This window comes from Chenopodium quinoa, unplaced genomic scaffold, assembly GCF_001683475.1.
Source record: "Chenopodium quinoa cultivar QQ74 unplaced genomic scaffold, ASM168347v1, whole genome shotgun sequence".
NCBI lineage: Eukaryota > Viridiplantae > Streptophyta > Magnoliopsida > Caryophyllales > Amaranthaceae > Chenopodium > Chenopodium quinoa.
This window is the reverse complement of record NW_018745584.1, coordinates 1514397-1527371: the sequence shown is the minus strand read 5'-3', so window position 1 is coordinate 1527371 and position 12975 is coordinate 1514397. Positions and strand designations below refer to the sequence as shown.

At 44.0% G+C, this 12975-nt stretch overlaps 1 protein-coding gene across 1 annotated transcript; it reads left to right on the top strand.

Moving 5' to 3' along the window:
* The first annotated feature begins 8548 nt into the window (after positions 1 to 8548).
* Positions 8549 to 8974, top strand: LOC110716423. Its single transcript, XM_021895036.1, has one exon. The coding sequence runs from the start codon at positions 8549 to 8551 to the stop codon at positions 8972 to 8974; it is 426 nt and encodes a 141-aa protein (XP_021750728.1).
* The last annotated feature ends 4001 nt before the right edge of the window (positions 8975 to 12975 follow it).

Genomic DNA, 12975 nt, shown 5'->3' with positions numbered 1-12975 from the left:
ATATTTTGAAGGTTAGATGCATGTCTAGGATTTCAAATGTTGCGATGATTAGTTAAGTTCAGTTAAATCAACCAACATAGAGACCCTAGGACCCTTAAAATATTGAGCTAAAATTTGTAGTTCCAAGAACAACACTTACCGAACTAATGCGCGTACGTGATGGGCTACGCCAAAGCGAGGCATCACTACTTCCCTAGGAACGTAAGGTATACTAGATATACGAGTTGATCTTGGTTAAGCTCAACGTTATCAGTAAGGAGTCCTTAGATGTCGTGGCAAAAAAGATAACATGTCAAGAGTGCATTAGATGCAACGTTTTATCAAACCGAGAGTAGCTTAGAGCTATTAGCAATTAGATTGCTTACCTTAAGATATTTAATGTTAAGACAAGCCAAAGCATGCTTAACCATTTCTTGATCTTTAGGATCTCGGAATCATTTTATTCTCGCCTAAAAAGGACAAAATTATTAATGCGTGGATAAAATGCACAATAAGATTGAAAATTTGCATGAACGCCTTTAAATTTCAAACTTATTGATTATATTGATTAAATCATAGAACAATGTCTGCAAGTAACTCAAACAACAACCCTATGTGCCCGGATCTCCCCAACAAGTTGGCATTTTGCCTAAACTTGGTACACTTCAAGGAGTGGGAGGAGGAACTCAGGAAAACTCTTCGGAATTGTTCCTTGGAGTACACTCTTGACACTCCCATTCCAAGCTTCTTCTCTAAGGGGATCATGACCGATGAGGCTCATGAAGAGTGGTCTTCCAATTGTAAGAAAGTCTCACGACTTATGGCTAATTCCATCCTGGAAGATTGGAAGGAAAGCCTTTCCTCCTACCTTCCGGACATGTTCCTCAAAGCACTTGAGGACGTTGTCAATGTAAGAGTCACCAAGACTGACAATGGCAACTATGATGGACTCGTGTTTGATTTGACTAAGCCACTCTCAAACATGAAGATAAAGCCACCTAATGTGGGTTGTCTTGCTAAGGAAAGGCGCCGGCTTTGGACAAAGGTCTACAATGCCAAATTGAGACCCGGCATGCCCCTCCGACCACATGTGCTCGGAATGACTAGGCTCTTCAAACACATGAAGCTTCTCGGAATCTCATTGGAGGATGAGATGGCGGGGCATATCTTGCTTGCTTCTCTCCACTCGGGCTATGATGCACTTAGAGTGCATATGGCTGCAGGAAAGGAGACACGCTCCTTAATGGAGGTGGTGCAACTACTTAGCCGAGCCACCGCCTATGGAGTGACCGAGAGGCCCTTGAGTGCAAGGAGAAGGGAGTTCAAGAAGGTCAAGGCAAAGATGCGATGCTTCTATTGTGGTGGGCAAGGCCACTACAAGAGAGAATGCAAGCTCTTCCGGGAAGAGGAGGAGAGGAATGTAGTATCTGCCTCAGGTATCTTCCTTAAACACTTGTGAATTAAGCTTATCATAGGTATTAGATACCAAGTATGACTCATGATGAGTGACATTTATGTCGCTCTTAGGATAGTCTTTTCTAGTAGTTTTAGTAATAATTCAGTTCATTTTAGTATGTTTTTGCTATGATCCTCCTATTTCGAGTATTCTACCTTTGTGGCGCGTAATGTGTATTCATGTGGTTTAGGTAGTCTATACTCCCCTCCCCTTTCGTTGTATCACGCCTTGCCTTCCTGTCCCATGATTGCAGGCGTATGCTGTTGATTCAGAGATGGAAGGGATAAGGGCAAAACAGGAAGAAATCCAAACCAGACGAATGGCGCGGGCGCGCAACCAAAGGAGCGGGCGCGCATCTATAGAGCGCGGGCGCGCTGATGAGCGGGATCAACCATTAAATACCCTCTTTGGAGCGGGCGCGCATTTCTAGGAGCGGCCGCGCCATCATTTAACGCGCGGGCGCGCCACTGTTGGGCGCGGGCGCGCCTCTCTGCTGCTGATTCAAATCCCGATTTCAGCCCAAGTTAAAAGAAAAAAAAAGGCAAAAACGGCTAAGGGGGGAGGAAAAGATAAAAAAAAAAACTAGCATAGAAACCCAAGGAGAGAGCTCAAAAATATCAATTTCTAGGTCTTTGTTTTAGAAAAATTTTGTATTGAACAATCATATAGCTTTTAGTGTAATTCTCATTGTCTATCAACATTAGTTTTACTTTTAGTTTTTGAAGAAGTAATTTTGCAACATTGATGTATGGTCAAGCTTGGAGATTGAAGATTGAATGATGTGTGGCTCTTTATTTGGATTTCAATGAAGGTTTTGGTATATTTCTCTATTGTCTCTTGCTTTTATGATTAAAGCTTCTACTCTTGTTAATTTAGTTGATAAAAACTTTGTCTTTCTTACCATTTCATTGGTTATAATGTTGCTTAGCATGATTGTAGTTGTAGTTATGACTAGTGAGTAGTTTCTTGTTGCTAGGGGTTTGGTGAAGATATACTTTGAGTTTGATGTATGTTAGGCTAGGTTAATTTTGAATATTTGTGATTAAATCTTCCTTGTGCTTATACTTATTAGTCACTCCATGTTTATGGCCATATGCATGTTGTGGTTGAATGACGTGAACTAAATCGTGACGATAGTGCGATTTAGGAATAGTCATTAGGTGATTGATTATTGCATGACCTTAGCTTGTATGCCTTACGACGATAGTGTGAGCGTATGTTAGCTAGGAAGGCTCTTAATCCCGATAGGTGATTAGAAAGTATTCTTGATATTGCCTTGTATGAGTCGCTTGGGTTACATGTAAACCTATTTTCCGATGCCTAACTTCGTTGAAATCAAAGCATGTTTGATCCTTCCCCCTAGTACCTATTTTAATTGTTGTTCTATCCCCTTTAGTCATTACTTTACCCACCACACTTCTTGATCGAATTAGATTAACATTAGGAGATAAATAGCGGTGCTTAATCGTTTCCCTGTGTTCGACCCTTAACTTGCCTCTATACTCTTTTAGTTGCATGTTTAGGACTACAAATATCATTTGATAGAGGTGTCTTAGTGACGACCTAAAATACCGCCTACCAAATTGGCGCCGTTGCCGGGGAGACGGTTTCCATTGTACGTTTATCCCTTCGTTGAGACTAGTCCACTTGTTTAATTTTCCTACTACTCCTTGCTTGTCAGTGCTCACTTTCTACTTAGCTTTGTATATGCGCAGGAGGCAACGAAGTTCTAGTCCTTTGGCGCCCATAGACCCAGAGCTGGAGCGCACCCTTGCTCAATTGAGGAGGGAAATTAGGGATAGTGTGGAAAACCCTTTCCAAGAGGAAGTTAGTAGCTCTCCTACTCCTTCACCCTCTTCTAGTGAGGATCGTGAATCATTTGCAGGTTTAACTCCCAACCCATTTGCCCAATACCATAATCAACAAAGCATGGGTGATCAAAGGTCACTAAAGCAACTTGGAGCACCCGAACCTTATGCCTCACAAAGTGGGATCTTAGCCCCCACCACTCAAGCGAACAATTTCGAGATAAAGCCTAATTTCATTTCAATGATAGAGAAGAGGCAATTTACCGGTGGGAAATTTGAGAATCCCCATGAGCATCTCAAAGAATTTCTCAAGTATTGTGACACTATCAAGATCAACGGGGTGTCCCAAGAGTACATAAGATTGAAGATGTTTCCGTTCTCACTCATGGGAGCGGCGGAACATTGGTTGAACAAGGATGTTCCTCCCGGTTCCCTCACGACTTGGAATGAGGTAACTACGGCGTTCCTAGGAAGGTTTTACAATCACAAGAAAACCGCCGAGGCTCGCTCAAAGATTCAAAGTTTCCGCCAAAGAGGTGGAGAGTCTCTTTGTGAGGCATGGGAGAGATTCAAAGAATTACAAAGGCAATGCCCACACCATGGGATTCCTAATTGGCAAGTTCTCCAAACATTCTACGGAGGACTCTCCCCTCAAAGTAAGACTAGCCTTGATGCCGGAGCCGGAGGCCCAATCATGAACAAAAGGGAAGATGAAGTGGAGAGTATCATAGAAGAAGTTGTGCGCAATTATGAGGATTGGTACGAAGGTGAGAGGGAAGCCACTTCTAGCAAAGGAACGGTACATTCCGTCGAGCAAACCAATGCCATCACAAATCTTTCCAACCAAATGGCAAAGATGGCGAAACAAATGGAGGAGTTCATGAAATCAAGTTCCCAAAATGCTTCCTCCCCTTCTCCCAAGGGAGGCCATGGTATGAATCCTTCTACTTCTTCTCCCTCTAATTACAATGCCATGCCTCCTGGTTGTATGTTTTGTGATATATGTGGAGGCTATGATCATAATTCTCAACAATGTATGTCCATAAGTGAAGGTCCCCCTCCCCATGAAAATGATGATAATGTTGAAGATGTTAATGCCATGAATTTTGTGCCCCGTGAGGGAAATAATGGAATGCGACCAAATTGGAATCAAAACCCAAACCGTAGTTGGAATCAAAACCAAGGTTGGAATCAAAGTCAATGGAATCAAAGTGGTGGTGGTTATGATAACCAAGGCCAAGGTAGGGGAAACTCTTCCAATTACAATGGAAGAAGTTACTCAAACCAAAGACCCAATTGGAATCAAAACCAACAACACTATTCCAACAACCAACAACGTTTTAATTCCAATCAGGGTTCCGGGGGTAATAGACCTCAAAATGCTTCTACTTTCTCACAAAATAGTAGACCCCCCGGTTTTGACCAAGTAAGGCCCCATTCTCAAATTCCCCCTACTCAACCCCTCCAAATAGAAGCCCCTCCTGATCCTATGATGGCTATGCTTCAAAATTTCATTAAAAATCAAGAAAACCATAATAAGAGTCAAGAGGAATAAAAGAAACAAATCAAGGCACACATGAAAATGCTTGAGACCCAAATCTCTCAAATTGCCCAACCAAGTTCTTCATCCTCCCCTTCTTCATCTTCTTCTTTACCTAGTCAAGGTGTCAACCCCAAGTCTATGTATGCCATTACTACTAGAAGTGGGAAGATCCTTGAGAGTGAACTAAATGTTGAGAAGAGTCCCGATGTGAGGATAAGACTTGAGGTTGAGGATGAATCATCAAGAGAGAATGAGATTCTAGAGGGAAGTGCCGGAAAGAATGAGAGGGGTGAGAAAGAGAAAGAGAAGGAACTCGAAAAGGAGAGCACCAAAGATCAAACATCTTTACCCCTTAATCTCCAACCTAGGAATGAGAGGTTGCCTTTTCCCCAAAGATTTGCTAGGTCTAGGCTTGATGTCCAATTTGGAAAATTTTTAGATGTAGTAAAGAGCTTGCATGTTTCTATACCCTTTGTGGATGCTATGAAAGAGATGCCACACTACTCTAAATTCCTAAAAGACCTCCTGAATGGAAGGAGAGAAGTTGAAACCGTTAGCTTAACCGCAAATTGTAGTGCTATTCTCTCCAGTAAGCTACCAACTAAATTGCAAGATCCCGGTAGTTTTTCCATCCCTTGTTCTATCAATGAAGTTCATTTGGGGAAAGCTTTGTGTGACCTAGGTGCTAGTGTGAGTTTAATGCCTTTCTCGGTCTACCAAAAGCTTAATGTGGGAAACCTTTCACCTACAAACATCACCCTCCAATTAGCAGATAGGTCCACAAAATTGCCTATAGGGAAAGTAGAGGACATACCCCTTAGAGTCGGTAAGTTCACTTTTCCGGTGGACTTTTATGTTCTTGTGATGGATGAAGATGAAAGAATTCCTATAATCTTGGGTAGGCCATTCCTAGCTACCTCTAAAGCAATTATTGATGTCAAAGAAGGCAAGATGACCTTGAAGGTTGACAATGATTCTATCGAATTTGATTTGAATAAGGTGATGAGACAACCTTCCTCTGACAATGAATGTTTTAGAATAGATACAATTGAAAACTTGATGAATGAGTTTAGATACCCTTATATGCATGCTTCTAATGATCTACTTGAGAATGTTTTGTTGAATGAGAATGAGGTAGGTGATCAAAAGGAGATGCAATTATATGAGGAAATGCTTGATGAGAAAGAAGAGACAACCCCCGACCAAGAGATGCCCCAACCGTATGAAGTCTTCCAAGTAGAAGAGGAGGAAATCTCCAATGGTAAGGTAGATCCGAAGGTAGAATTGAAACCTCTACCTTCGGGCTTGAGGTATGTCTTTTTGGATGTTAATGATACTTTTCCGGTCATTATCAATGCTAACCTCACGGAAGAGCAAACCTCCTCATTGCTTAATGTTTTGAAAATGCATAGGAAGGCTTTGGGTTATACTCTTGATGATCTCAAAGGTATAAGCCCCTCCCTATGCATGCATAAGATCGATTTAGAGGAGGGTGCTAAGCCGTGTAGGCAACGGCAAAGGAAACTTAATCCTTCCATGCAAGAGGTTGTGAGAAAGGAAGTTTCCAAGCTACTTGAAGCAGGGATCATCTATCCAATCGCTCATAGTGATTGGGTATCCCCGGTTCAAGTAGTGCCGAAAAAGGGAGGTATGACGGTAATGATCAATGATAAGCAACAATTGGTCCCAACTCGGCTTGTTACGGGTTGGCGCATGTGTATTGATTACCGCCAATTAAATGCCAACACTTGCAAAGACCATTTTCCATTACCGTTCATCGATCAAATGCTTGAGAGGCTTACAAAGCATGCTTTTTATTGCTTTCTTGATGGTTATTCGGGATTCTTCCAAATCCCAATTGACCCAAAAGATCAAGAAAAGACCACTTTCACTTGTCCCTACGGAACTTTTGCTTACCGTAGGATGCCTTTTGGTCTTTGTAATGCCCCGGCCACCTTCCAAAGATGCATGATGTCAATTTTTAGTGAAATGATCGAGGAAGAAATGGAAGTTTTTATGGATGATTTTTCCGTTGGTGGAGGCACGTATGAGCAGTGCCTAATGAATTTATCTCGTTGTTTAGAAAGGTGTGAGAGTGCCAACTTGGTGCTCAATTGGGAGAAATGCCACTTCATGGTGGAAAACGGCATTGTTCTTGGCCATAAAATCTCCCAAGCGGGCATCGAAGTCGATGGTGCGAAGGTTGATGTGATCGAGAAGCTTCCTCCTCCCACAAATGTGAGAGAAGTGAGGTCCTTCCTTGGTCATGCCGGCTTTTACCGCCGCTTCATCAAAGATTTCTCTTTGATTGCTAAGCCTCTCACATCTCTCTTGCAACAGGATAAAGAATTTGTATTTGATGAAGCTTGTCATGAGTCATTTTGCAGGTTGAAAAAAGGCCCTTTGCACCGCCCCCGTAGTCCGAGGACCGGATTGGTCTCTACCATTCGAGCTAATGTGCGATGCAAGCGACGGGCCATTGGATCGGTTCTGGGACAAAGAAAGGATGGGAAACTTCACGTTATATACTATTTGTCCAAGACTCTCAATGATGCCCAACGAAATTATACAACTACCGAAAAAGAGTTTTTGGCGGTTATCCACTCATTTGAGAAGTTTAGAACCTACCTCATTGGTTCTAGGACAATAGTGTATACCGATCACTCGGCTCTCAAATATTTGATAAGTAAGAAGGAGGCCAAACCGAGGTTGTTGAGATGGGTGTTGGTCCTTCAAGATTTTGATTACGAAATGAGAGATAAGAAGGGAGCCGAGAACGTGGTGGCGGACCACCTCTCTAGGTTAGGAGCTGCAAGAATACATGAAGACGATTTGCCAATTGAAGATGCCCTAATGGATGATGTCTTATATGCTCTTGAGGCAAAATCGGAGCCTTGGTATGCGGATATTGTGAACTACTTGGCTTGTAGTGCCATACCTCCGGATTTCACTCCTCAACAACATAGAAAGCTCAAGCATGAAGCAAAGAAGTATATATGGGATGACCCCATGTTGTTGAAGAGAGGGGTGGATGGACTCTTGAGAAGATGTGTTCCTAATGAAGAATTCCAAGATGTGCTCTCAATGTGCCACTCATCCCCTTGTGGTGGTCATATGAGTGCTCAAAAGACCGCTTCCAAGGTTTTGCAATGTATGCTCTTTTGGCCGTCTCTATTCAAAGATGCTTGGCAATTTGTTAAGACTTGTGATAGGTGCCAAAGGACAGGGAACATATCACGGCGCGATGAGATGCCCCAAAATCCTATTCTTGAACTTGAAATCTTTGATGTTTGGGCAATTGACTTCATGGGCCCTTTCATCTCATCCCAAGGAAACCGGCACATTCTAGTTGCCGTTGATTATGTCTCCAAATAGGCGGAAGCCGTGGCATCTCCCACCAACGACTCAAGGGTGGTCATCAATTTGTTCAAGAAAGTCATCTTCCCAAGATTCGGTGTTCCTAAGGCAATCATAAGTGATGGAGGCTCACACTTCAAGCACCATGCATTCAACAAGCTTCTTTCAAAGTACGGTGTATCTCACAAGCGAGGCCTTGCTTACCACCCCCAAACAAGTGGTCAAGCGGAGGTCACAAATAGGGAGTTAAAAGTCATCTTAGAGAAGACTGTTGCTAGAACAAGGAAGGATTGGTCCAGTAAGCTCATTGATTCATTGTGGGCATATAGGACCGCCTTCAAGACTCCTATAGGGACTACCCCCTATAAGCTTGTTTATGGGAAGAATTTCCATTTACCCGTAGAGATGGAGCACCGAACGCATTGGGCAATCAAGCAAATCAACTTTGATCTCCACAGTGCGGGTGAGCAAAGGCTTCTAGAGCTTCATGAGTTGGAAGAGCTGAGAATGAATGCATATGACAGTGCAAGCCTCTACAAAGCAAGAACCAAGGCATGGCACGATGCTCGAATTTCCAAGAAGGAATTTGTGGAAGGACAAAAGGTCCTGCTCTACAATTCAAGACTCAAGCTCTTCCCCGGGAAATTGAGATCTAGATGGAGCGGTCCATTTCAAGTGTCCAAAACCTTTCCTTATGGCTCGGTTGAGATTTTCAATGACAAGTACCCTCCATTCAAAGTGAATGGGCAGCGTCTCAAGCCATACTATGAGGGTCAGCTAATTGAGAAGCCAGAAAATTTATCTCTCATTGATGTTTCCAAATCACCATGATTCCGTGTGAAGTACGTCAAGCTAGTGACGTTAAAGAAGCGCTTACGGGAGGCAACCCGGTTTCTAACCTCTTTGATTTTATTTTCTTTCAAATCGCTTGAACTAATCCACCTAACGCTCTTCCCAATCAATTCTGATGCAGGCGTGATTGCGTGTGTCCACGAGGAAATAAAGGCAAGAGCAAAGCAGAAAAATTAAAAAAGAGAGGAATTTTGAAATTTGTGCTCGGATGAATTCTAAAGAAACAGAAACCTCAGCGCGATTTGAACGCGGCTGTAGCGCGATCCGCAGCAGCATTAAAGCGCGGGCGCGCCTGGTTTTCGTCGCGGGCGCGCAATTTTTATGAATGAAAATTTCTCCAATTCCAGGGAGTTGGAGCGATTTTATCGCGGCTGAAGCGCGATCCGCAACAGCAGTAAGGCGCGGGCGCGCCTGGTTTCATCGCGGGCGCGCCGTTTTTGTGAATGTAAAATTCTCCAATTCCAGGGAGTTTGGAGCGATTTTATCGCGGCTGAAGCGCGGCCCGCATGAGCAGTAAGGTGCGGGCGCGCCTGGTTTCTTCGCGGGCGCGCCTGGTATACGCTTGAAAATTACTTCCATTCCAGGAGGCAGGAGCGATTTGGGCCGCGATTGCAGAGCGGCTCGCGTTTTAAAGAAGGCGCGGGCGCGTCTATTATTAGCGCGGGCGCGCTGTAATTTTACTGATTTCCAGGAAGTTGGAGCGATTTAGGCGCGATATAGGAGCGGCTCGCGTTTTTCTTTAAGGAGCGGGCGCGCCTTAATCGGGAGCGGGCGCGCCTTTCTGGATATCAGAAAAAAAAAAAAATACGGTGGCTTCTTATATTCCCGCAATTTCCAAATCCTCACAAACATAAACCAAACCCTCTTTGCCTTTCTCTCTCTTCGCGGCCGCTCCTCACCACCATAGCCAAGATCATCTTCTTCCACCTTCATAAATCAATCATTCTCAAAATATAAACCACATCAATCATCCTCAAGCTTCAATCAATCATCCTCTCCGTTTGTTCATCTTCAAAGGTAGCAATTGGGCATCAAGGGCACAACCGCAACGAACCCCCCCCCCCCCTTCCTACTCAAATCCTTCACCAAATCGACACCAAAACAGCAAATCTTCCGCATAAAGGTAAAGGTATTCGATCTCCTTAGTTAATTATTCTCTTGGATTAATTTTAAGTAAGGATTTTGATTATCTTAGGTTATTAGCGAAATTTGGTTGATTATTGTTGAAATTATTGCTGGATTCTGTTGAACTTGTTGTTGTTGATTAAGTATCTTAGGCTATATTCGTTGCGTGGTTGGATTATTATTGCTTGTGAACAGGTACATTGTAGTTTTGTGGAGGTTAAGGGTGGAAATAGCCGGAGTTGGCTTTGAAAAGGAGTGAAAAAAAAAAAAAAAAAAAAAAAAAAAAAAAAAGAGGTGGGCAGTCATGAGTCTAAGAATTGGGAAGAAGAGAAAAACTGCAAAGTCGGGACAATCGTCCCAAAACCAAGAGTCAGACCAACCCAATGCCTTACCCACCCTAAAATTTTTACACAAAAGCCACTCCTCCATACACTCGGAAATGCAAAAACGTAAGTTGCGACCTTCTAGACACTACCATCGTGGAGACATGATAAAACTCGGTATTAATGATGATTTGTGGATTCTTTTTGACAACCTTCGATTAGGGTCATTCATAAAACTCCTCATTCATGACCTACAAAGAACCCACATTAGAGTTTTTTCTCGTCTTTTCAAGTGGATAGTCTAGAAAATGACGACTTTCGAATTTCTTTCCAACTCTTCAACAACCCCCACACCATGTCATTGGCAGAGTTTCAACCGAGCCCTCGACCTTCACCCCGATGCCGACATTCACTACCCTCTTTATGAGAGCTTTGGGGAGTATAGTGAGTACGCTTGGTGGCGTTCCATTTCAGGCAAAAATGAGTTTTACACCCGGACTTCCATAGCCAGTGAGATTTGGCACCCTGCCCTTAGGATCCTACACCGTTTATTAGGGTATTCTATCATTCCTAAGCAGGACCTAGGGAAGCTGACTAAGGAAGAGGTCCTTTGCCTATGGATAGCCACAAAAGGCAGAGCATGCTCGGAGGTTGAATTTGGGTTTCCTCTTCATGCAAACCTCCCAAGCCATAGCAAAGGGGAAAAAGCCAGGGGAGATACACTGCGGGGCGATGGTCACTAGACTGGCCACCAAATTAGGTTACACTGACCTTCTACCTCTATGCACGGCCGTAGGTAGTAGTGGGGATATTTACCTTGATTTGGACCAGCTTCGCCGTTCTGATTTTATTACCCCCACGGCGAACCCCAATGCTTTTAGGTGGCTAGTTAGAGGAGCCCACCATTGTTTCCTCCCCAAGCCTCACTTCACTTCTCTCACGCGTCAGTCCCCTAATGTGTGGAGAGTTTTGAGAGATAGCGGGCGAGTGCCCGATGTCGATGGGGACGATGAGGTTGGAATGGGTAATGAGGGAGGAGGTTCAGGAGGAGCGGAGCAGCAGCAGTAGCCGGTTACCCAGCAAACCCGCAGGTACAGGTACATTTCAGCTATCTGATATAGCTAGGCAGTTGCAGGCAATTTATGAGTCACAGCAAGGCCACCATCTGCAGCAGCAGGCCCTCTATGACTCCACTGTGGATAGAGGAGAGATTGCCCCCCCCCGTGAACTACCCCAATTGGCCGCCTCAGCACGGCCCTGTTCCTTCTTGGGGGGGGGGGACAATCTCCCACTTACCCCTACTGGCAAGGTCCTTCCGAGCCTAGTAGGGAGCTCCGCAGCTTCCCAGAGGACGGGCAGTACGATTATCGTGTGCCCGGCGGGTGTGACTTTAGAGGGGACCCTGCGTACCCCTATGCACATCCTGATCACCCCGCCCCTCTGTACTCTCAATCCGAGGACACTCCTCTGATCCTTTGCCTAGTTGGCAAGAGGATCTTTACAGAGGTCACTACGGTTGGCCGCCGGGCTTTGACGGTGGTTGGGGCCTTTTCGGCCCCCCTAGTGGCTTCACTTATGACGAGCCGCCACGTCGGTCTGGCTCACCTAGTGAGCCCGGCTCTAGTGGCCAGTAGGCTGCGTCCTTGAGTATATCTCTCTCCCTTGTTTTTGTACGCTTATTTTGATGAGTTGGAGATATACTCTTGGTAGGGAGTGACTTGGTTGGGATTCTTACTTGCTCGCCTGCCGGTCTTTCATTGTTTTCCCTGTACCTTCATGCTGCTGATTCTACTGAGTTACATGACTGTTTTCTTGGTTGACTTTGCCCCTGTTCACTAATACTGTTGATGAGTTTTTGATATGGTTTTGATGATGATGCTGCTTTGGGGACGCTTCTCTCGGTTTGATGGATACCGCTGAGTCCGCCCCCCGTTTTCCCTGTCGATAATGATGATTACTGGTATTCGCCAACATGGCGATTCACCAGTGCAGGTATGTATTTATGGCTTGATGATTTTTGAGGTAATGTTGATTTTGGTGAAGATCTAGAAATTTTGTCAAGGGTAGATTAGTTTATAGCGAAAAAAAAAAAAAAAAAAAAAAAATTAATTTGACTTGCGTTCTTGAATGTCTTTATTCCTAAGGATTAAGAGTTTCCGCGTTCTTGGATTGCCATTGGTTGACTCTAAGATATGTCTATGCTAAGGTAGTTTGCTAGAACTCGTAAGGCCCACCGAACCCAAATTCACTTGTTTGTGGTAAGATGGCGTTGCCCTCTTTGGGGGATTTGAAGCCCTAAAGGTAGTTTTTTGTAACCCATGTCAGATTTATTGTTCAAGCCTCCACCACTTATTGTATGAGCGGCATAGGATCCTTACCAAGGCATGCTTCGATCGAGAACTTGTTGTCTAGCTACCCGAGATCGCGACCGAACTATATCTAAGGACGATAAAAGCATTTTCTTCGGTGACTATTTTGCTTTTCTAGGTTTATCTTTCCTTTTGTTTCTTCTTGATAAATTATATTTTTTTT

Excerpts from the sequence above, each read along its gene's own strand:
- LOC110716423 (XM_021895036.1), top strand. The coding sequence starts at position 8,549 with ATGGAGCACCGAACGCATTGGGCAATCAAGCAAATCAACTTTGATCTC.